The sequence below is a fragment of the Brassica napus genome, chromosome C9 (genome assembly GCF_020379485.1).
Source record: "Brassica napus cultivar Da-Ae chromosome C9, Da-Ae, whole genome shotgun sequence".
NCBI classification, from domain to species: Eukaryota; Viridiplantae; Streptophyta; class Magnoliopsida; order Brassicales; family Brassicaceae; genus Brassica; species Brassica napus.
The window spans coordinates 16,091,264-16,114,566 of NC_063452.1; the positions used below are offsets into that span (position 1 = coordinate 16,091,264).

At 35.0% G+C, this 23,303-nt stretch overlaps 3 protein-coding genes across 3 annotated transcripts; all 3 read left to right on the forward strand.

Moving 5' to 3' along the window:
- The first annotated feature begins 4,529 nt into the window (after positions 1 to 4,529).
- On the forward strand, positions 4,530 to 5,338 carry LOC106429087 (cytochrome B5-like protein). The gene has a single exon (XM_013869831.3). It carries the CDS (start codon positions 4,692 to 4,694, stop codon positions 5,043 to 5,045), a length of 354 nt encoding a protein of 117 aa, XP_013725285.1. The 5' UTR covers positions 4,530 to 4,691; the 3' UTR covers positions 5,046 to 5,338.
- A 216-nt stretch (positions 5,339 to 5,554) lies between these two features.
- On the forward strand, positions 5,555 to 8,795 carry LOC125592491 (WD repeat-containing protein 76-like). The gene is made up of 2 exons (XM_048767690.1): positions 5,555 to 8,571; positions 8,688 to 8,795. The coding sequence occupies exons 1-2, from the start codon at positions 7,906 to 7,908 to the stop codon at positions 8,793 to 8,795; spliced, it is 774 nt and encodes a 257-aa protein (XP_048623647.1). The 5' UTR covers positions 5,555 to 7,905.
- A 3,555-nt stretch (positions 8,796 to 12,350) lies between these two features.
- LOC106429100 (DNA damage-binding protein 2) lies at positions 12,351 to 13,349 on the forward strand. Its single transcript, XM_048770109.1, has 3 exons — positions 12,351 to 12,702; positions 12,774 to 12,872; positions 12,964 to 13,349. The coding sequence occupies exons 1-3, from the start codon at positions 12,446 to 12,448 to the stop codon at positions 13,199 to 13,201; spliced, it is 594 nt and encodes a 197-aa protein (XP_048626066.1). The 5' UTR covers positions 12,351 to 12,445; the 3' UTR covers positions 13,202 to 13,349.
- Positions 13,350 to 23,303: the final 9,954 nt, after the last annotated feature.

Sequence of the window (23,303 nt, forward strand, 5' to 3'; positions counted from 1 at the left end):
TTTAAAAAATTTCCTTAAGTAAAATGATTTAAAATAAAAGCATACATAAAATTTTTAATAAAAATGACATGAAAACATATTATAAAAACAAATACAAATCGTGAACGAGAAAAAACTGATTAGTTGAAATGTTGATGTGTTCCAAATTTTTGCCATATATTCTCAACCAAATCAGCTTTCAATCGTTGATGTATTTTGTTATCTCGGACTTCATTCCGAATGGTCAGCATGCTCATAATATTCTCGACATTTGAAGGCATCCCCGATGTAAAGTTGAGATCGACTTGAGAACTTCAGCTTGATTCCGGTTGTTCGAAAACTGATAGATCATACAGAGTGTGCCCATCTCGTTCGTCTTCCACGATCATATTATGTAGAATGATACATGCTCGCATTATCTTTCCAATTTTTATTTTGTCCCACAAAAGAGCATGATTTTTGACTATAGCAAATCGAGCTTGCAGGACCCCAAAAGCACGCTCGACATCTTTACGAACACCTTCTTGACGTGTAGCAAATAAGGATGCTTTCGGATCTTGCGGTTCTCGAATAGATTGGACAAAAGTAGTCCAGTTTGGATAAATACCATCTATGAGATAGTAAGCCAAACGGTAGTTATGTCCGTTGACAGTGTAATTAACTTTTGGAGCTCGACCTTGTAATATATCATCAAAAACCGGTGATCGATCAAGAACATTGATATCGTTTAAGGTACCTGGAGGTCCGAAAAATGCATGCCATATCCAGAGATCGTGTGAAGCTACAGCCTCTAAAAAAATTGTTGGCTTTCCTGATCCACGTGTATATTGACCTTTCCATGTGGTCGGATAATTCTTCCACTCCCAATGCATACAATCGATGCTTCCTATCATCCCGAGAAATCCGCGTACCTCTCCAATATCGAGTAGTCGTTGAAGATCTTCTGGTGTGGGTCTTCTTAGATACTCATCTCCAAATACATTAATGACTCCTTCAACAAAATGTTCCAAGCATAAAAGCACGGTGGTCTCACCAAGTCAGAGATATTCGTCTACCGCATCAGCTGGGCAACCATATGCCATCATACGAATTGCTGCCGTTGCTTTTTGTAAAGGAGAGTGACCGAACCGTCCAATAGCATCTCTTCTTTGTTGAAAGTATGGGATTTCAGCGGAGAGGCGATCAACAATACGAATGAACAAGGGCTTGTTCATTCGAAAACGGTGTCGAAACATGTGAGAAGGATATGTTGCATCTTCACTAAAATAATCTTTCCATAGTTGTATGTGTCCTTGTTCTCGTTGTCTTTCTATGTAGGCTCGTTTCTTTTTGGACGTTGGTGCTTCTTGGCGATCTTCATTACGAATGAGAAGGTTTTCAAATTGTTGATCAAAAATTTGATCAAATCTTTCATCCATAAAGGCTTCAAAATTATCGGAAGAAGAAGCCATTAGAGAAAATGATAAAAAGCAACCGTAATTAAGCAACCAAGAGAAATGATAAGCCCAAAAGAAAAAAAAATGGTAAAGCAAATGGCAGAGAAATGGTAAAGCAAACGGTTTGTAAATTTTGGTATTGGAAGAGAAATGACAAAGAATTTTGCAACGAGAGGTATATAAAGACAGACACAGCTGTTTTGGTATTGGAAGCGTAATGGCAACCTTTATAAAGAAAAACTATGAAACACAAGTTGCGAACTGGCGTTTGTCACATGGAGACACAGCTGTTTCTGCTTGGCTTCTTCTCTCACATGGAAACAGGCGTTTGTCTTCTTTTTCACATGGCCAGCCAACTGTTTCTTCTTGCCTTCTTCTGTCACATGGAAACACAACTTGACTAACAGGGTCTTCTCGCTTCACCTGCAAGAACACGTGACTGAATTAAATGCATTTATACACAGAACAACAAGAAAGTCTTAATGTCAATTATTTCACATACCTGTATCAGCACCATGTGACAGAAAAAAACAAGAAACAAGCAGCAACATGAGTCACATGTACTCTACAAAAGTAAGAAAATTGAATAAGCAAAAGCAAGGGTTAATTTGACATAGATATCATGTGTAACAAATTCGGTCAGAACGGAAGTGAGAACCAAATTCATACAGAAAGAACCAAATTCAACAAACAAAGACACAAAGCTATTTCAAGTTCAGAGAAACAAACTTAGAGACAAAGACACAAAGATCTGAATTAAACTAAAGAGCAAACATTTCCTTAATAAGCTTATTTTTCAAAGCTATTTCTAGTTCATTCAGTGGCTCTGTCTTGGCAATGAGGCTGTCAAGCAATTTTTTATCCTTAAGCTTATCCTGCAAAGCAAAGTCTTTTTGCCTTATCTCCCACATGCTGTGAAACTCCACCCTCTCCTTCACTTCCTCTTCCACATTCGCTTGCTTGCTTACTGACCTTTTTCCTTTGGCCTTTGAAGCTTTTACACCAACAGGCCGAGCTTTATCCTCACCAACATGGATTGATGACTGAGCAGATTCACCATCTAACTTCCTTTTTTTAGACTGGACTTTATCAGAAGAAGCTCCACGCCATTTTGATCATGGCGAAGCTCCAACCATGCATGCTCCAGTGTGAATTTAACCTTGTAATCATTGTAGAAAATCTCATGCGCCATCTTCAGAACGTCATCCTCACTCTGTCCACTCGATCTCTGCTTCGTTGCAGCATGATAACTGCCAACAAACTTGCACACTCCCTCATTAATCTTCCCCCACCTCTGTTTACACTGCGTTCGCTCCCTCTTTGGCAAACCAGCCAGCTTAGGACTCTCACCACAATAAGCTGCAATCCGTTTCCAAAACGAGATTGCTTTCTGCTCATTTCCTACAATTGGGTCTTTGGAAGTGTTTAACCAAGCACTTATGAGCACACCATCTTCTGTTGGTGACCATTTACGTCTCCCTTTGGCTTCGGACACAGCCTCAGCCTCTGCACTGTCGTTGCCATCTTCAGTCCATTGTGAACCGAAGACAGAGGCATCTGATGCAGAGAACGTGTTACCAACAGGGTGTACATAAGGGTGTTGGGTGTTAGGTTGTTGACTGTTTAAAAGGTTTTGAAAGCTACAGTTTTCACTATATGGATCCATAAACTTGTCTAAAGGAGAATGAAAGAACAAAAGAGAAAGAAAAAGCTATTGAGAAATGGTGTGTTTTGTTCACAATTTAAAGGAAAGTTTTAAAGCTTTTAAAGTTTGTCTTAATGGAAGTTTTTGGTTGTTGAAGTTTCAGATTTATGTTAATGGCAATCAATGTCTTTACCTACAACTAAAACAACCACGTAATACTACACCAAAGCAAAGCATATACAATTAAATACATATCACATCAACGCAAAGCAACTAACAAAAGCAATACTAATGTCAATTTAATTTCATACCTAATCAATATCTAACACACATTCAACTAACTAAAGCAATACTAAAGTCTACTTACCTCTTGTCAACTGTGAAATGGAAGAGTGTGCTCTGTAATGAATGCTTTGTTGATGTTGCATCCGTTTCTGAGAGAGAGTGTTTTTGGTAATGAATGCACATCACCCATCCTTGCACAACAAACAACGAAATTAACATTAAAAGCTCATTTGACCAAAGCGAATATCACTAAATTACTACACAACTCAATTCAGTTCCAATTGCTAATATTAATAACCATCTCGCCCAAAGCTAATATCAGTAACCAATGCTAATCACTAGTTTGTAATTTAACTATGAGATCAAATAATATTAACAAACCTTGAGCAGACACAATACGCATGTAACCATTTCCTCTCCACAATGGAATAACAAAGTAATGGCTGCAATTGATACATCATCAAACATAAGAAAAAAATTTAAGAGAAGAAAAACAAGTCAAAGATTCATTTGGACAATAAACAAAGCTGATGATATTGTTATTACCAATCGGCTGCTCGTTGAATGACCAAACGATGAAGTGAGAAGCTTTCATAGTGATCCCAATATGCCCTCGTCCCAAGTGATACTGCCAAAATAAAACCATCAGCAAATCTGAAAGACATCAAAGACGCTTTAGAGGACAGAGGGGTGAAGTAAACATCGTACCAGATCGTTGTGAGTTCCTTCGGAGATTTGGTTTTCGATCTATCCAAATCCATGATCGAATCTAACGGTTTCGTCTTCAACGGTGAGAAGAAGAAGAAGACCGTTCGGTGAAGATCCGTCGAGACGGGCAACGAGAGGACGAAGAGAGCTTTTATCCTTGCAAAATGAGAAGAAGAAGATGACCGATCATTCGCCGGAGTTTCATCCTTCCAGAGATCGCCAGAGAATCGCCATAGACGGAGGAAAAAGGAAGAAAGAAAAGAAAATATGGGTTTCGACGGAAACCCCGAAGAAGGAGAAAGAGTTGTAGAATCGGTCCAATTAGAAGTAGCCACATAGGGGTTCCAACAAATCCTAAAAATGCCAAGTTAATTACCGGTTCTCTTCTTTCTTTCTATTTTTCATTTATTTTTGGGCCTTTAATTTTTTGAAACCCATTGCTAGAACTCCCGACGGAGCTGCTCTGAGCTTCAACAGACAAGCTTTATTATAATGAGGGAAAGAACATTAGACAATGACTTTTCTGCCCTCGTCCTTAGCTGGATCTAATCCCACCACTCTCTCCAGCTGTGAACCCAATTGCATCTCCTCTGTCGAAACCCAATCTGTTTATTCGAGTTGAGAAGAAGAAGAAGAAGATGATAGCTGTGATTGGATTGCTTCTGGGTTTTCTACTTTCAGCATTGTTCTCGATCCAAGCGAAGCGAAGAAGATCAAACGACCATCAAGAGACGAAGCGATATCCTGTAGATTTAATTCCTAAAAGCTACAGCAAGAGTGAAGTCGCAGAGCATAACAAAAGAGACGATTGTTGGATCATAATCAAAGACAAAGTCTACGACGTTACTTCTTATGTGGAAGAGCATCCTGGTGGTGACGCCATTCTAGATCACGCTGGTGATGATTCTACTGATGGGTTTTTCGGACCGCAACACGCGACTCGTGTTTTCGACATGATCGAGGATTTCTACATCGGACAACTTCGCAAGTAAGAGAGGAAAAAAACAAGAACATAACTTGAGATTTGTGTCGTGTTTCTTTGTCTGTTTGTGTTTTTAGTAGTTTCATTGTAATGCAAAGTTTCATCCTTTCTGTGTTGGGTTTAAGCTGAGAGTGAGCTTCTGACCTATGCTCTGTTTCAATTGTTCTGAATCTATCAGTTTTGGTACGTTGGTTTAGAGTTAAAGAGACTGCTCAGAAAGCTTATGTGATGACTTCTCCTATCTGAGAGGAAACAAGTCTTTAGAAGTTCCATTGTAATGAAAAGACTCCTCCTTTCTGTTAATTTTCATGGTGAATCTCGAGTTTTTAACTTCAGGGTTTAAGCTGAGAGTGAGCTTCTGATCTATGCTCTGTTTCAAGTGTTATGTTTAGAGTTAAAGAGACTGTTCAGGAAGCTTATGTGATGACTTATCTGAGAGGAAACAAGTCTGATATATCCCTAAATCCAAAAGCAGAAGCATGGATATCCCTTCACCAAACAAACTACCAACATTCATATGAAGAAGACATGCCTTAAGCTCGGCTAGGACGGTCATAAGGACCCAGTCTGCTCCTATAGGCTCTTCCCTCATCACTTAACGGTCCCATAGATACATACCAATCACTTGCACCCCTTGTGTATGTGTCTCTGTCAAAGCCTCTATCTCTCTTGCCATAATTATCCTCAAGATGATGATGGTGTTCAGGTATCCCATACCTCTATCACTCACCAAACGGCGTAAACCTAGACTGATTAATGCATCAAAAGATCAGGACTTTCTTAAACTATAATATACATGTTGGAAACCAATAATAGAGCTACAAATTACAAACCTCTCAACTGGATAAAGATCACCAGTTTCATACTTGTCTCCACCCTCAAAGCGGTCTCTGTAGCTATATCCATGTAGCGGTCACGCTCCAGCTCACCAATCTCTATAGCATCTCGGTGTCCATGGAACTTTTCAACTAGTTGAGGGACCATGGCGTCCACACTTAAATGCACTCATCTAAAGCAGCTCCTCCTCCATGGCTTCCCTTTCCTCGGGATGGATAGCCTCCCCTGTAATGAAGATGGTCTACATCAACATCATCTCCCCCACCCTTGGGCTCAGCCTTGTTCACCGATATCACCCTATCACCTAACTCCCTCATCAGCTCCTCGGCGATAACTGCATGCAATAAACCCAAAACCACGTGGACGGCCAGTGTCTTTCCCCACCATGATCTACAATTACACAAGAGCAATATTACATGCACATGCATGTAGCTTTTCTGTGCTTGCATCACTTTGAATCAGATGTTACATAAGAGTTAAGAAACAAGCTGACATATTACATTACTATCTCTTATATATAGCATGTTGAAGAAGTGGCAAAACAGAAAATTTCCAAGAAAAGAGAAGACAATAAGACTTGGGAACATTCCTTACACAAAACTAAACCTGGACTATGTATTTCTGATGCATACAAAGCTTCATAAAAGCATCGAAATATTATTTTTATATGCTCGATATACGCTTTCAATACGTACCCCTTCTTAATTTTTTTTTTTAAAATATCGCTTCTAGGCTGATTCTGATCCTGAGGAGTCAGAAGAATCCGAAGAGGAAGTTTCTGAGGAAGGTGATGAATCCCCAGGTTTGCTTGCTTTCTTATCTCTTTGTGTTACTCTCTACTCGATGAGAAATGTTTTCAGAAGTTAGCAAAGGTAAGTGACACAACCTTGGCTTGAGTTGCTCTTATAGCTGATGTTGATGATGATGAGCCATCGGAAGAGGAGGACGAGCACTATATTCTAGGCTGTATGATTAAATGCCAATCGGGTTACGAATGCAGATACTGTCCTTTCATGACTTGTCCGAATGAGAGAACAATGCGAGCACATGTCTCATGAAGGGTAAAGTTGTTTGCTTTTATCATTATATATGCATCGGATTTGAAACGTGAGGTATTATAGTATATTAAGCATGATGATTGTTTTTGATGATGTGGCTCTTACTTCAGAGGCACGCTCGTTTGGAGAGAATAATGAAAGGAGAAAGCCCTGGACGCGATGATGTTGATTATGATGAAGATGGCTATGATCTAGAGACCCCACCATCTCAGGTTTTCTTTTTTTGACATTTCGAGAAAAATGACGAATGTGTTCTTATGGTGAGTCTTAACCAAAAGTTCTTGCAATATCATAAAATGTAGGAGAAGCAGGGAATAAAGGAAAGCTCGGAATTGATGATGATCCAGAAACGCCATCCCAGGTTTGGTTCTTTGACTTCTTCAGATGAGTCCTAACCAAATTCTTTAAATGTTTTTATATGGAACATCCAGGACGGAGAAAAGTCAGATGATTCAACGCAAAACTCTAGGAAGAAAATGCGTCAAACTAAGGATTGAAACCAGTATGAGAGGCCTGAAAGATTCTTCTTCTTCTTTTTTTTTTTTTTTTTCACTTAGGAAAATCGATGGACTGATGGATGATTTTGAATGTTGATTTAATTGAGATGTTTGAGTTATACAATTCTTGTGTTTTTGTTTTGTGCAGTTTATAATAACAGAGGACCATGAGGGAAGTTTTGATTGTACCTTCTCCATTGTTGAATACATTGACTCTAATCCTATCTTGTTTATAGATCTTAACATACAATAACGTAGCAAAACCTACTTGAACGATCTAGAGGATAAAACAAAACAAAACAAAACAAAACATAATAATAGTCTATAGATGAGTGCGTTACTTCTTTTTTGGGCGGCAAAAGTGACTCTTTCCCGCTCATCTGCGACCGTTTAAGCTTTTCTAGTCCTTATTACAGTGTTAGTGTGAAGCAAGACAAACTTTCCCTCTCTCAAGACACACACATTCTTTGAAGTTTCAATGGCGACAGAGTACGAACGCAAAAGACTGGAGAACATTAGACGGAACGATGAGATGATGGCTTCTCTCAACGTCCACGCCAAAGCTTCTCTCCTCTCCGCCTCAACCAAACGCTCCCGAGACCACCCTAAATCACTCAAGAAGCAGCAGCAGAAGAAGAAGGAATCCGAAGCCCCCATTGTAAAACGACAGTCTCTACGCACCAGAGGCTTAACCCCAGATTCCGATGGCTTACCCCACGGTGTTTCAGAGTGTCCGAAAGGTCTCCCTTTTCCCCAATACGTATCTCTTCGTGTATTAGCTCCTCTTCCTCTAGATGATGGAGATGGCTCCCATTCTCAGTTCGTTGATACTCTTTCCGGTATTACCAGAAAACCCAACGGAGAAACTTCAACGGTTACCGAGAATGATGATGATAGTTTTGATCTTGGATCCTTGTGTTTAGAACCACATGATGTAAAACGTGTTGTGCCTGAGAGAGTTCTGGTTGTAAAGTTCTTACCTTGCGAGGGTGTTAAGCTGGTTGCTGCAGGAGACAAGGATGGGAACGTTGGCTTTTGGAATCTTGATTGTCAGAACGAGGAAGAGGATGGTGGTGTATCTCTCTTCAAGCCTCACACTTATTCAGTTACATCTCTTGTCTTTCAACAAAACTCTTTCTCAAAGGTATAATAAAGTCTTTATCTTGAAACTTTGGTCGGAGAGAAAAAAGAAAAAAGAAAAAAGAAAAAAGAAGAAAGTTCACATCTTTTTTTTTTTTTTTTTTTTTTTATTCATGTCAGGTTATTACCAGCAGCTACGATGGTCTAATCAGGTTGATGGATGTTGAAAAGATGGTTTTTGATCGGACAAAAATCTCTTATAGACCAAATGGTCAAAAAAAAATCTAGAGCATCCAAAAATAATCTACATGGACCAATTAAAGGGAAATGACGATTTTGCCATTAATAAAAGAGTAATATGAGCCATTGGATCGTCACATCTATGTTTTAATCTTGGTCATACAACTTCATACATATCTAATTCTCCCTCCTTCTCTTTCTTTAATCTCAGCCACTCACATCCACACAATCTTCGTTATCTCATTCTCTCATTCGAGTTGGTAAAACTAGTATAACTCGTAAAACTAAACATTTTAAAAAATTATATAATTAGTATACAAATGTTATAATTTACACATGAAAAAAAAAAAAATTCTAATTGGTATATGATGACAAAAATGTCATCTAATTCATTTAAGATTTTTCAATTCTTTGTTAAATTATTGCATTACAAATTTAATTTTATATTATGTATTGTATACTTTTAAGGTTATTAACTATATTAGCCATATTTTTATGATAATCAAACATCGAACATATTTTATAAAGCTATGATGTGAAAATATTGGGACAACCCTTATAACTAGACATATAAACAATATATATATATATGTATATAACTTTTATTATATATTAGACGAGTATTACTAGTATAACTAGTACAACTTCGACGTTTCAGAAATTAACAAAACCAATTTGGTATTTCATATGAGAAAAACAATCATATATCCCAGTTGGTATGTACTCATAAAGTTTCTCTTAATTTAATTTGAAGTTTTAAAAAAAAATATAAAAACTATTACACAATTCCATAAGTTTACATGATTTACCTTATACTTTTAATGTTTGTTAACTTATTTGTCCACATAATTTTTGGAAAACATACATGAAATGTAGTTTTACAAAATTGATGATTTCATTGTAACCGGGCAAAGACTTGTAAACATAAATAAGTGATACAACTGAGGTAAATGTATTTATTATGTGGTACAACTAATATTTTATGATTTCACTGCCAAAGTACAACTATGCACAAACTGGTACAACTCAAAAACTAGTACAACTATCTACAGTCGGTACAACTAGAAAACTGGTACAACTACTTGTTATTTTATTTAGTATTATTTTAAATATGCATCATGTTGTAACTTAAATATATCATCCCATTTAAATATGTAAAAATATAAATTATTTGCATCATTTCATTTTACACAAAATTAGTATCAATTTTAAGAAGTTATTCAAAAATATGAATCATTTACAACTGCTGATTTATATCATTTACTAATTAAATGCAATTTAAAAAAAATATTTGATTAAAATGATTTATTTTGGTAAGTAATTCTTAATTAATATTTTTACCGATTATTTGTATTATTTGTTGCAATTTTTTTTCTTTCTAATAGCTATTATTATCTTGATAAACAAATTAAAATTGTACAATTGTCGATAACAATTGTATTAATACATCACGATTAAAACAATTATTTGCAAAAAAAACAAAAATCATACATCAAACCCAATCTTTTTCTTCTTTCCGGTGATTCGTGTCTTTAGAGCAATGGTTGAAGAATTTTCTGGCTCCGCATCTAGCTTTTTCACCTCGAAACTAAAAAAATAAAGATGATTTTTTTTCCGAAAATCATACAACTAGTATAACTTATAAACGTATCAATTCCAAATCAAATATTATTAAAAATATACTATTCATATATTTGACACATGCAAGCAGAAGAGATTAGACCAGTATGTCTTATTGGTTCTACATCATTCTCTTTTCTAGCATTTTCATATGCTAGAAACAATCAATAAAGGAAATTATACATCTCATAATTAAGTGATGCCATTTTCTTGATGGAGGTATATTACTATTGATAACATTAAAATATTCTCCAAATATGTGTAATGTCTATAGAAAATCATAGTTGATAAATTATTTTAATAAAACTAAAACTATAGTTGAAAGAAAGCAAAATAATAATCTTCTATAGAAATTTTAATAATTAAATAAGTTTTACGATTTTTAAAATAAATAATAAAATAACTTGATAAATTATTTTAGTAAAAACATGAAAATTAATTTAATTGAAGTTGAGAATAAGTTAAACATTTTAAATACATTTATATTATATGTTCATTTGTTTATTACGGGCGGGTCTACATGCATAAGCACCACTTGCACTTGCCCAAAGACGGGCCTGAACCTACTATAACTTTTTCTGGCTTTGCTAGGGTTGGGCAAAAAATCCGAGAACCCGAATAACCGAACCAAATACGATCCAAAAAGTAGTACCGTACCCGAACCGAAATTAGTTAAATATCCGAACGGGTTCAAAATTTTGGTATCTAAAGAACCATAACCGAACCCGATCCAAACTGAAATATTATAGATACCCGAATATATCCAAATTAGAATTATGTACCTGAATATGTTAGCTATTTTTAGATATAATATCCAAAAAAATATCTAAAATGTATAAGATATTTTGAAATTGTCTAAAATATTTAAAAATATATACAAATAGTCAAAAATAAATATCTAAAATAGCTAACTCAAAACACCAAAATACTTAAAATGTCTATTGATTGATTCTCCATCCAAATTTTCAAGCTAAACTAATTTTTAGGTTAAGTATAGGTATTTTAGCATACATTATTCAAAATTTTATGTTATATATTATTTTTATTTATAGATTTTGAGAAATTTAAATTATATATGAATTTAAAATTTATTTGAATAATTTAAACGGAGACAGAATCTTTAAACCCGAAAACACAAAATCCAAATAGATACGAACTGAATCCGAATGGGTACCCGAACGTCCACCCCTAAGCTTTGCAGCCGCCTTCTTTTGCTACTAGAACATAAAGAATGAAGATACATTTTTTTCCTAAATAGTACACTAGTATAACTAGTAAAACAAAGTCATTATCCAAATTAAATATTATCGAAAAAAAATTATTAACATATTTTGACACATATAAGCAGGAGGATTATACCAATATTTTTATTGATTCTGCATTATCATCTTCTATAGCACTGACAACAAAAACCAAATATCATCATATTAATTGCAAAGTTGTACTAGTTATATGCATTGTATTTGTACCAGTTATATTAGTTATACTCAATCTATTTGTACTAGTTATACTTGTTTTAGTTATACTAGTTGTACTAATTTGAGTTGTACTAGTTATACTAGTAATACTCTGCGTTTTTTTTATTTTGAATCTAGTACGTAAAAGATGAAATTTGATTCTGGGTAAGTTATAATTGATTGAATATGATTATGGGTTGATCGATTTGGTATAAGAAAGAGAAAATTAGCGGATAATTGAAATTTTTTTTTGATTTTATTTTAAAAAATAAAAACTATCGATGGAGAAGAAAGGGGGAAGAAGAAGAAGAAGATTTAGGTTAGTTGGGTCGGGTTTCGGGTGGGTCGGATTCTGGATCGGATAATAATGGCATGGTTAAGTAAATATGTTTAAGTCTTTAGGTTTTTTAGTTATTTTACTTAAATTTCTATTTAAATTTAAATACAAAATGAAAAGAAAAAAGGACGGGTCTAAATGAGATTTTTTGGACCCCAAATGGTCCATAGTAGCATTTGATCCTTTTTGATCTGGTTTATTCGCGGGACGAGTACGAGCCTATACATTCCCTCTCTCAGAGACCAAACGATGAGCAAAGCTTGTACTTTGGTGGAGGAGAAGGGATGTTCAATGTATGGGATCTCCGAGCAGGGAAGTCAGTTTTCAACTGGGAGTTACATAAATACAGGATACACACTGTTGACTTCAACCCGCGAAACCCGCATCTCATGGCTACAAGCTCTCAAGATCGTACTGCTTGCCTTTGGGACTTGAGGACCATGGGAGCCAAGAAACCAAAAGCACTGGCGACTGTAGATCATGCCAAGGCTGTGTACTCTGCTTACTTCTCACCTTCTGGTCTCTCACTTGCAACTACAAGGTATATCTTGTTTTGTTTTTTCCCCTCGGCCTGTTTCATTATACATCTCTGAGGTTTTGTTTTCCTTGTAGCCGTGACAACTATGTTGGTGTTCTAAGTGGGGCTAACTTTGAGGATACTTCCATGATCTATCACTGTAATAACACTGTTCGTAAGATCTCCAGTTTCAGGTATGCTTCAGCATCTTGGAGTACTGATAATAAGTTCTCTTTTTGCATCTCTTCAGCATCTTGTGTTAACTTTCATTTGTCTTTGTTTCAGGGGGGTATGGGGTTGGGATGATTCAAATATCTTTGTCGGCAATGTGGCAAAAGGAATTGGCGTCAATCAGACAAAAGGAATTGATGTGATCTCTACAAAACTAAAGCGAACAGTGAAGAAGCTGCAGAGCCCTCTTGTGAAAGATGTTATAAGCAGACTCCACTGCCATCCTCTTAATGTTGGGATGCTTGCTGGTTCCACAGCTGGAGGACATGTCTATGTTTGGACCACAAAGTAGCATATACTTCAACCATTCTCAAATCACATTTTTGTAATCAGCATGAGGGTTTCTTTTGTTTTGGGAGCATGTCTTGAAGGTTTCTTTGTGTTCCACAACAATCTCTTTTCATTGTCTCTTGGAAAATCGCAAGTGTCTCTTTCATCTCCACTAGCTCTTCGTGAGACTTGGTCACATCTCGCTCTTCTTTTTTCTTCTCCAACTTTCTGTTCAGCTTCTTGACTCCAGCTGGGATTGACTCCAAGAAGTTAGCAGTTACTAGCTTACTGCCATAAACCATGTCGTTAACTGAACTGGCGTTTAAAAAATGTTTTAGATGTCTCCAGGTGCAATTTGTAAAACAGAGAAGCACATTGAAACGACAAAAAAAGTAAAGAGATAATTGAGTAAACAAACATTTACTGAGAGTCAAGCACAGGTATAACAAGCCAATTAGATAAAGTCAATCAGAAAAAACGTATGTGTTTGTGTAAGTCTCTTTGTATAATAAAACAGTTGCTTTGTTTTATTAATTTTTCTTCTCTTAACTGTTTTAAGATCTCTCTTACATTGGATCTATTTATATATGCAATAGAAAACTTAGCTTTATCCTATTACAATATGATCTAGGAATCTTAACTTAATCCTAAACCTATTAGGCTTTAGTTATTCAAATTTCCTTTTTGAATAACTTGTTTCCTAAGTAACAATTTTGAAGCTTATCCAACATTCTCCCTCTTAAGCTTCATATCTTCTTTGCTTAAATTGAGAACTTGAATTCGAACCCTCATTTCCTTGAACTGGATCTTCGCTAAAGCTTTAGTCAATATGTCCGCAAGTTGATCTTTTCCAGGAACATATTCAACGTCAATCAGACCTCTTTCAACACATTCTCGTATAAAGTGATACTTCTTATGAATGTGTTTGCTTCGTCGGTGAAAGACTGGATTCTTGGTTAAGGCAATAGCAGACTTGTTGTCCACTCGGATCAGTGTTTTTGCGACCTTCTTCCCTGTAATCTCGCTCATCAAGTCTTGAAGCCAGATGGCTTGTTTCGCTGCTTCAGTTGCAGCCATAAACTCGGCTTCACAGGACGAGAGAGCCACAGTTTCTTGCTTTTGAGAACACCACGTTATAGGAGTTGATCCGAAACAGAACAAGTGTCCGGTGGTGCTCTTGCCATCATCAGGATCTGTGTTATGACTACTGTCGCTAAAGCCGGTGAGGATTTGTGGTCCATCTTTCTTGAACTTTAGACCATACCCCATAGTTCCTTGTAGGTATTTTAACACTTGCTTCAGCGCGTTTCCATGCGATACACGAGGAGAGTGCATGTATCTGCTGAGTATGCCAACAGAAAATGCAAGATCCGGTCTCGTATGCATGAGATACCTTAAACTTCCGATCCTTCTTCTATAGACTGTTGCATCGAACTCGGCCTCCTCTGTTGCTTTGGACAGCTTCAAACCAAATTCCATAGGTATTTCTGTTGAGTTACAGACGTCCATCCTTGCTTCTTCTAGTATACGCCGTGCGTATGCTTCTTGTTTGATTTCTATTCCATCTGCGCCTTGTCTTACTTCAATGCCGAGGTAATAGTTTAACTTTCCAAGATCTGACATCTCAAACTTCTTTGACATTGAAGTTTTAAACTCCATGATCGAGCTTAGTGAGTTTCCTGTGATGAATAAATCGTCTACGTAGATGGCCACAATCAGGAGCTGCTTTTCTTCTTCTTTACGATAGACTGAACTTTCTTTAGAACACTTCTTGAAGTTCAAACCTTTTAAAATCTGATCTAGTTTTGTATTCCACGCCCTTGGAGCTTGTCGTAGGCCATATAATGCTTTAGAGAGTTTGTAGACTTTGTGCTCTTCATCCTTTTTCTCAAACCCTTCGGGTTGTGATACATATACATCTTCGTTGAGCTCTCCATGAAGAAAAGCTGTTTTGACATCTAAATGGTGAATTTCCCATCCTCTTGCAGCTGCTAAACCGATCAGAAGTCTGATTGTCTCTATGCGTGCTACAGGGGCAAACACCTCATCGAAGTCAATACCAAGTTCTTGAACATATCCCTTAGCTACTAATCTTGCTTTGAACTTGATTATCTTGCCATCTGCATCACGTTTAATCTTAAAGACCCAACGAAGACCAATAACTTTTACTCCAGGTGGCTTATCAATCAAAACCCATGTTTCATTCTTGTTAATTGACTCAATCTCATCTGAGCATGCTACTCTCCATCGCTTGTTTTTTCTAGCTTCTTGGTAGCTTCGAGGTTCATCGCAGAGTGATAGAAGGAGCATCTCACACTCTAGATTAGCCATAAGAAGATAATCATCTAGATAGCTTGGACGAGAAGTTAGCCGTGTTGATCTTCTAGGTTCAGGGATCTCTGTTTCTTCGGACCCTGCGTTTACTTCTACTTGATCATGATCATCTATAGTTGCTGAATTACTTGTGTCTGCAACTCCATCCGTAGCCACTTCAGTAACTTCTTCTTGCTGCGGTGTGATGCTGAAAGGACCATGACCAACATCCATTGTTGTTCCCCACGATAGTTGGAACATACCAGGCTCGTGAGTCTTTTCTTTTTCATCTCCCTTCCACTTCCAGCAAGCCTTCTCGTTAAAGATCACGTCGCGGCTTACAACTACACGTCTTGTTGTAGGATTATACAGTCTATAAGCCTTGGATCCTGGTTCAGTTCCGAGATGAACTAGGGTCTGTGATCTATCGTCAAGTTTTCTCACGAGAGTAGCGTCTATCTTTGCGTGAGCAATGCAACCAAATACCTTTAGGTGACCGATGCTCGGCTTTCTTTTCTTTAGACTCTCATATGGTGTCTGATTCTTTAGTGCCCTTGTAGGAACACGGTTGATCAGATAAGTAGCGTGACGTACAGCCTCACCCCACATATAATTTGGAACGTTCATAGCTTTTAGAAGACTACGAGACATCTCCATTAATGTGCGATTCCTCCTTTCAACCACACCGTTCTGCTGTGGTGTGTATGGAGCGGTAAGATGACGTTTAATGCCACTTTTATTACAGAAATCCTGAAACTCTCTTGATGTGAACTCTCCACCTCTGTCCGTTCGAAGTGTCTGAATCTCTTTGTTAACGTCCTTCTCAACAAGTTTCTTAAATTCTTTAAACTTCTCAAACGCCTCACTTTTATCCTTTAACAAGATCGACCACATGTATCTGGTACAGTCATCGATTATAACAAAAATATATTTGTTAAGTGAAGGTGTTGATGGTGAGATAGGACCACAAAGATCAGCATGTAGGAGCTCCAAAGCATGTGATGATCTGTAAGTCGTTGCCTTTGGAAACATATGTCGGGTTTGCTTTCCGACCAAGAAAGACTCACAAATCTCTTTTTCTTCTTGAATTTCTGGAAGTCCACGAACCATATCTTGTGTAGCCATTGATCTTATGGTTCTGAAGCTAATATGCCCAAGCCTTGCGTGCCATCTCCAAGCTTCTTCATCAACTTTTGCAAGAAAACAGGCCGGCTTGCCTATCTTAAGAGAGATTTTATATAATCGGTTAGGAGCTCTTAAGACTTTTATCAGTAACTTCCCATTAGGATCTCTTAACGTCAGATAATTGTCTTTCATTCTGACGTCGCAACCTTGCTCGGTGGCTTGCCCTAGACTGAGTATATTGCTCTTTAACTCTGGAATATAGTAGATATCATTTAGAAGCTTTTGTTCTCCTGTCTTTGCTTCAAACAAAATTGTACCCTTCCCATTAATATCTACATATGATCCATCGCCAAACTTAACCTTTCCTTTGATGTTTTGATTCAGCTCCGCAAAGTACGAGACCTCTCCTGTCATGTGATTACTAGCACCATTATCTAAGTACCAAACCCCTTCTTCTTTCTTGTTGGCTTCGTACTTCTTTGGCATCACATTTTCTTCATTAAGGAAGACAGTTTCATGAAGATATAAAGCAGCATCAGCTTCCTCTGTATCGGCTTTGTTGAGCTCGTGATCATCTTGTTTCTTCTCAGGACATACAGACGCAAAGTGACCTTTCCTTTTGCAACTAAAACACACGATCTGCGAGTAATCTCGCTTATCTTTTCCTTTTTCGTGTGTGTTACTTCTTCCTCTGCCTCTTCCTCTGTTTCCTTGTCCACGACCTCTGCCTCTCCCTCTGTTTCCTGCTTTTCCTTCAGAACTTGCGTAGAGGAGATTGTTTTGAGGCTCATGTGTAACTTCATCTTGAATCCTTTCTTCGAAAGCTTTAAGTCTACCAACTATATCTTCATAACTTGTCTTATTTAAGTCAAGAATTTGCTCAATAGATGCTGTCATGTGAATAAACTTTGATCTTGGTAAGCAATTCAAGAACTTCTTCACAAGTTTAGGTTGGTCAAATACTTGACCTAGTGCGGCTGACTTTGCGGCGATCTCAGTTAACTTCCCGGAGAAGCTATCAACAGATTCAGAATCTTGCATTCTTAAGCGTTCAAAATCGTTCATTAGAGTTTGCAGGCGTGCTTCTTTTACGCGTTCAGCTCCAACGTTTCTGGATGCAATAGCTTCCCAAATTTCTTTAGGGGAGTCATCTTCTCCAGCCTGTAGAATGAAACTTTCAGGTACTGACTGAAACAAAAGTGCTGTTGCGAGATCGTTCTTCTCTTCATTGGTTGATCCAGGATCGATTGTCTCCCAAACTTTATGAACCTTTAGCAATACTTTCATCCTCTTCACCCATACAGTATAATTTGATGAAGACAGCATCGGACAAACAATAGTGGATGGAACGTTTGATTTCGTCGGAATTTTAACGTCACCCATTGTAGCTGTGTCTTGACTTTGGATTCTTTAACTCACCTAGTTGCTCTGATACCAAATAAAGTCAAACAGAAAAAACGTATGTGTTTGTGTAAGTCTCTTTGTATAATAAAACAGTTGCTTTGTTTTATTAATCTTTCTTCTCTTAACTGTTTTAAGATCTCTCTTACATTGGATCTATTTATATATGCAATAGAAAACTTAGCTTTATCCTATTACAATATGATCTAGGAATCTTAACTTAATCCTAAACCTATTAGGCTTTAGTTATTCAAATTTCCTTTTTGAATAACTTGTTTCCTAAGTAACAATTTTGAAGCTTATCCAACATTAGACACCAAAAACTTCAAACCACTGCATAAAAATTGCAAAAACATAAGTAATATATGTAAACAGAAGAAAGCCACTGATGCAGTTTAGAAATTTTGAAACCAAAGAGGGCAAAAGATAGACTTATTTCTCTTGTTCTTCTAATAACGCAAAAAAAAACAAATGTAACTGGTCCCAAATCAATAACATTTATTCCACAAATGCTATCAAATTAGAATGTCCATTCAGACAAAGTCCTGATAATGGCATGGAGTAAGTATTAGGGACAAAGTTCCCACATCAGTAGTCGTAAGGGATCTTTAGTAATATATAAGATAAATGAACCACTCTACTTATCACCAATTGGTTTTAGGTTGGAAGCCCATTTAGCTTAACATGGTATCAGAGCTCGATCCACGCAGTCCAACCCGATCCACATCGACCCCGCCCAAAGTTGGCCCTCGATCCTTGCCCAAACATTCCAAGATTGACGCTTAAAGAGCCATCATCTCGAGGGGGCGTATTAGGGACAAAGGTCCCACATCGGTAGTTGAAAGGGATCTTTAGTAATATATAAGATAGATGGACCACTCCACTTATCACCAATTGGTTTTAGGTTGTAAGCCCTAATTTTTTTTTTTTGAATATCCAAAGATTTCCAACAAGATAAAAAGATTTTTCCGAAACATTCTGGTTTGTGATATATCTAGAATGATTTAAGAGAAGTGATTTAGTTACTCGTATTAATAAAGTGCACTTTTTCGGTGAAATATCGATCTAGAAAGAATTCCAGAGTTAAGTATACTTGATCTAGAGTAAGGGAAAGAATATCGAAAAAATGATTTGTGATATCGCAAGTCACTATTTTAAATCATTGAAAAAATTAACGGTTAAAATTAAATTTTGTCACAGGTCACGGATACATTCATCAACAAAACAAACAACATATAATCACAAGTCGCAAGTTACAGTCGCATGTCAAGTTTCAGGATCTGCGTCAACAAAACATATAAAATTTTTATTGCATGTTCAGAGAGGGTTCGATTCACCTTGGCCACATAGCTGATAGCCGTGCCACATTGATGGATTAGTTGTGTACCCAGATGCAATGCTTTGTGGGATTAGTCTTTGGACATATAAAATTTTTAGGATCCCTGTTATAAAAAAAATATATCTATTGTATTCTATTGAACTTTTTCTTAAATAATTTGCATCTGTTATCAAGTTTTTGGCTGGATCAGGACATCTTTCAAACCAAGAACAAGAAATGATATATAGAAATAGAAGCAGTTTGAACAAAAAAAAAGAAAGAAATAGAAGCCGATTATGGGACAGTCACAGAAGGGCTGAACGGTAATTTTCCAGCTAACTCACGGGAACGTTAATGGATTATACAACACAAATATTAGTTAAAAACAATCACAAGCATGTCTTCGCAGAAAGACGGCATAGATAAAGACGAGAAGGCATTTTTTAATATTGTAAAGCCATACGGGAAACGCAAAAGACAATTAAATAAATCAGACGAATGATAGCCACATGAAAACAAAAAAGAAAACAAAAGGGAAATACCCTAGAATCTATACTATATAAAAATATCTATACTATATAAAAATTGAGGCATCAGATCTTTAAAATCTCCAGTCGTGTTTTGACACATCAGATCTTTAATTTGCTATTTTTAATTATGTCAATGTTTCCAAAAACTGTTTATTTCATAACAGAATAGAAATCAATTTAAATAAGACAAACTTACAAAATTCAAAGAATTATATATAATTTAACTTAATATATAATATATTTTTGGAAGTTAAATAAAATATCTTATAAATATAATAATTAAGTTAAAATGCAAGATATTTTAACAATAAGAAATATATAAATTTAAGACACATGATTTTTAAAGTTTATGTTATATACTATTGAAAATATTCAATAATATGATATAAAACACATAGGATTTAAAACAACTAATCATAATATGAAGAACTATATAAATTTAAGACACATGATTTTTAAAATTTAGGTTATATGCTATTGAAAATATTCAATAATATGATTTAAAACATATAGGATTTAAAACAACTAATCATAATATGACAAATCATTATTTTCGTTTAATACTTTCAAAAAAGTCAATATTTCCAAAATTTTGTTTACTTTAAAATAAAATATAAATCAATATCAAATAAGAAAATCTAACAAAAGTAAAAAGATTATATATATAAGTTAACTGAATGTATAATTAATTTTCGAAAATTAAAAAAAAATGCAAGACTTTCAAAAAATTATAACTATAAAAATTAAAACATGTAATTTTAATTTTTGGGTTATATGCTATTGGAAATATTCACAAATAATATATAGTATCAATATAAAAAGTTCAACTTAAAAAAATAAAAATATTATATATAAGTTACTTAATCTTAAACTGATTTTTTAAATTTAACATAAAAATAACTAACAAAGATAATTATTAAATAAAAATTGAAGTACTTTCAAATAATAAAATAGAAATCAATATCAGTAAGATAATTTAACAAAATTAAAATTAAATAAAAATTAACTTAATATATATAATATTTTCGAAATTTAATATAAAATTTAAAATGCTTGATTCTGAAATAATTATTTCTTTGGCTATTTCTAAAAAGTCAATATTACCAAAAATGTTTATTTCAAAATAAAATATAAATCAATATAAATATTTAAACTTACAAAATTTTAACATTAAATACAAGTACTTAATCTTAAACTGATTTTTGTAAAAGTAAGTTAACAAAAGTAAAACATTATATTAAAATAACTTAATGTTTATAATATTTTACAAAAATATAAAAATGCAATACTTTCAAACAATTATAGCTATATAGGTTTAAAATACGTAGTTTCAAATTTTAGGTTATATGTTATTGACAATATTCACAAATAACATATACTATATAAAAGTTGAAGTTGTAAATTATTGAAAATGTCCAATAAGCTATGTCTCTCAAAAATAAACATAAAAATATTGATAAAAATTATATCATAAATTTTGTCAAGTTATACAAATAACATATACATCAAAATAAAATAGATAGTTAAAATAATCTTAGTTATATAGGTATCAGCTTAAAAATAGTATGCGTTAATACTCAATTACACAAGTTTTTTTAAAAAAATAATGGTTTATTTTGGTCTTTTTTTTACTGAGCAAATTCAGTTTTTGATTACAATAAGAATAAAGAGTTTTATTATAGATAAATGAAGATAAAAATATTTCAATTGTGTAAGAAACATATTGTTAACTAGCCCATTTATCTATATATTTTTAAACTGCCGTTTATCAATCAAATAAATTAATATAGTTATTTACTCTTTTTTTGTGAAAATATAGTTATTTACTTATCAACAGTTAAAACTATAATAACACTGCTATATTATTTTCTGGAACAACATTTTTTAGAAAATTATAAACAACTTCATTAATCTATTCAAATAGTTTTTTTGAAATAAACCTAAAGATATTTTTAATCTACAATTTTTTTTTAGGATAAGGTCATTCATAATAAAAAAAAATACATGGTGATTTTTCATAAGTATTTAATGTAATTCATCAGTAAAAGTTATAGGATCCATACATATGAAACTTTATTAAATTAATTAACAAAAGATATACAATTAAAAATAATTTCAAACGAGTTTATCAAAAAAAAATATATGAAGAATTAATAAAATATAGGAAAAGATAATAAAATCTAAAGACATTACAAGAAAACATGACCTTAACGACTACAGTATTAGTAGCCTATTGGTCGTAATATAGGCTTTACGACCAAAATGCTTCGAAAAATGATTGGTCGTTAGAAGCTGGTTGTAAATAATTATTCGAGGCACATTGGTCGTAAAGTTACGACTAAAGACTTTATCGTAAAACAGACGTAAATGTACGACTAAGTAAATTGATCGTAAGTTCAACGTAAAAGTATTAGTCGTACATGTGACGCACATTTACTTCTCGCAAATTAGATATATATAGGTCGTAAACTTACGACCAATTTGCTTCTATGTCGATGTTTATTTGTCGAAATATAACGACTACTTTACATCGACGTTAGATGTTCATTGGTTGTAAATTAAGCCTTTTATTTATTTATTTTAGAATTTTGTATTTGATTACAAATTTAATATATTAATTAAAATCAAATATTTAAATTTATTTTGATTTTAATTTTTAAAATTTGATAAAATTAAAAGAAAATATCTAACATTCAGAAACATAATAGTATCCATAATATAAAACATTCATAATACTAATTAATTAAAACCGAAAAAACTAAGTGTTAAAGTTTATTTCGTCGAAGAGGTCGGAGCTATGCTCATCCGCACGTCGCTCTAAATCTGCCTGCTATGCCGGAGTGGGCTCGGGGACAAAGCTCGGACGTAGAGACTGCCACCTAGAGGCAAAAACCGGGTTGATGTTTGGGGTTGTCTCTTTCATCAAATCGAACATATTTGCCATAAATGCAAATTTGTCCCTGTGATCAGCTATGACTTCTTTGGACGCAGTCAAATCCTTACGGAAAGAAGATTCTTCTTTCATTCTTGCAGCGTGTTGAGCTCTTGCCCTCGGGACATCGTTGACAGACCCGATCCCGATAATACGTACCATTTTCTTCGGGGCAACCTTCAATTAATAAATAGATATTTAATTAGTACATATGTAAAACTAACTTAAAGAATAAAAAATGTAAATAAACATCTATATTTAAGAGATCAAATTTTTAACCTGCTCAAAAGTTTTGTCTTGTTCGACGGTGGACAGCTGGACCGGCGGACCGGCGGACCTTCCGGATTTTGTTGCGACAACTGAGTCTGGACCTCCTGGATGCGAGCCTCAACAGTGTTGTAGAGCATATCTGCTCGAGGATGCGAGAAGGTGCCATCAGAATGCTGGTGTGTCGTCTTGTAAATTCGGGCCAGAGATGATGGTCCTTCTTGGGCAGCCTGTATAA

What these genes read in the sequence shown, in the direction of transcription:
- LOC106429087 (XM_013869831.3), top strand. Translation starts at nt 4,692, where the DNA reads ATGATAGCTGTGATTGGATTGCTTCTGGGTTTTCTACTTTCAGCATTG.
- LOC106429100 (XM_048770109.1), top strand. Translation starts at nt 12,446, where the DNA reads ATGTTCAATGTATGGGATCTCCGAGCAGGGAAGTCAGTTTTCAACTGG. An exon ending in CTCTCACTTGCAACTACAAG is followed by an intron (nt 12,703 to 12,773) that starts GTATATCTTGTT and finishes TTTTCCTTGTAG; the next exon opens with CCGTGACAACTATGTTGGTG. An exon ending in CGTAAGATCTCCAGTTTCAG is followed by an intron (nt 12,873 to 12,963) that starts GTATGCTTCAGC and finishes TCTTTGTTTCAG; the next exon opens with GGGGGTATGGGGTTGGGATG.
- LOC125592491 (XM_048767690.1), top strand. Translation starts at nt 7,906, where the DNA reads ATGGCGACAGAGTACGAACGCAAAAGACTGGAGAACATTAGACGGAAC. An exon ending in AACAAAACTCTTTCTCAAAG is followed by an intron (nt 8,572 to 8,687) that starts GTATAATAAAGT and finishes TATTCATGTCAG; the next exon opens with GTTATTACCAGCAGCTACGA.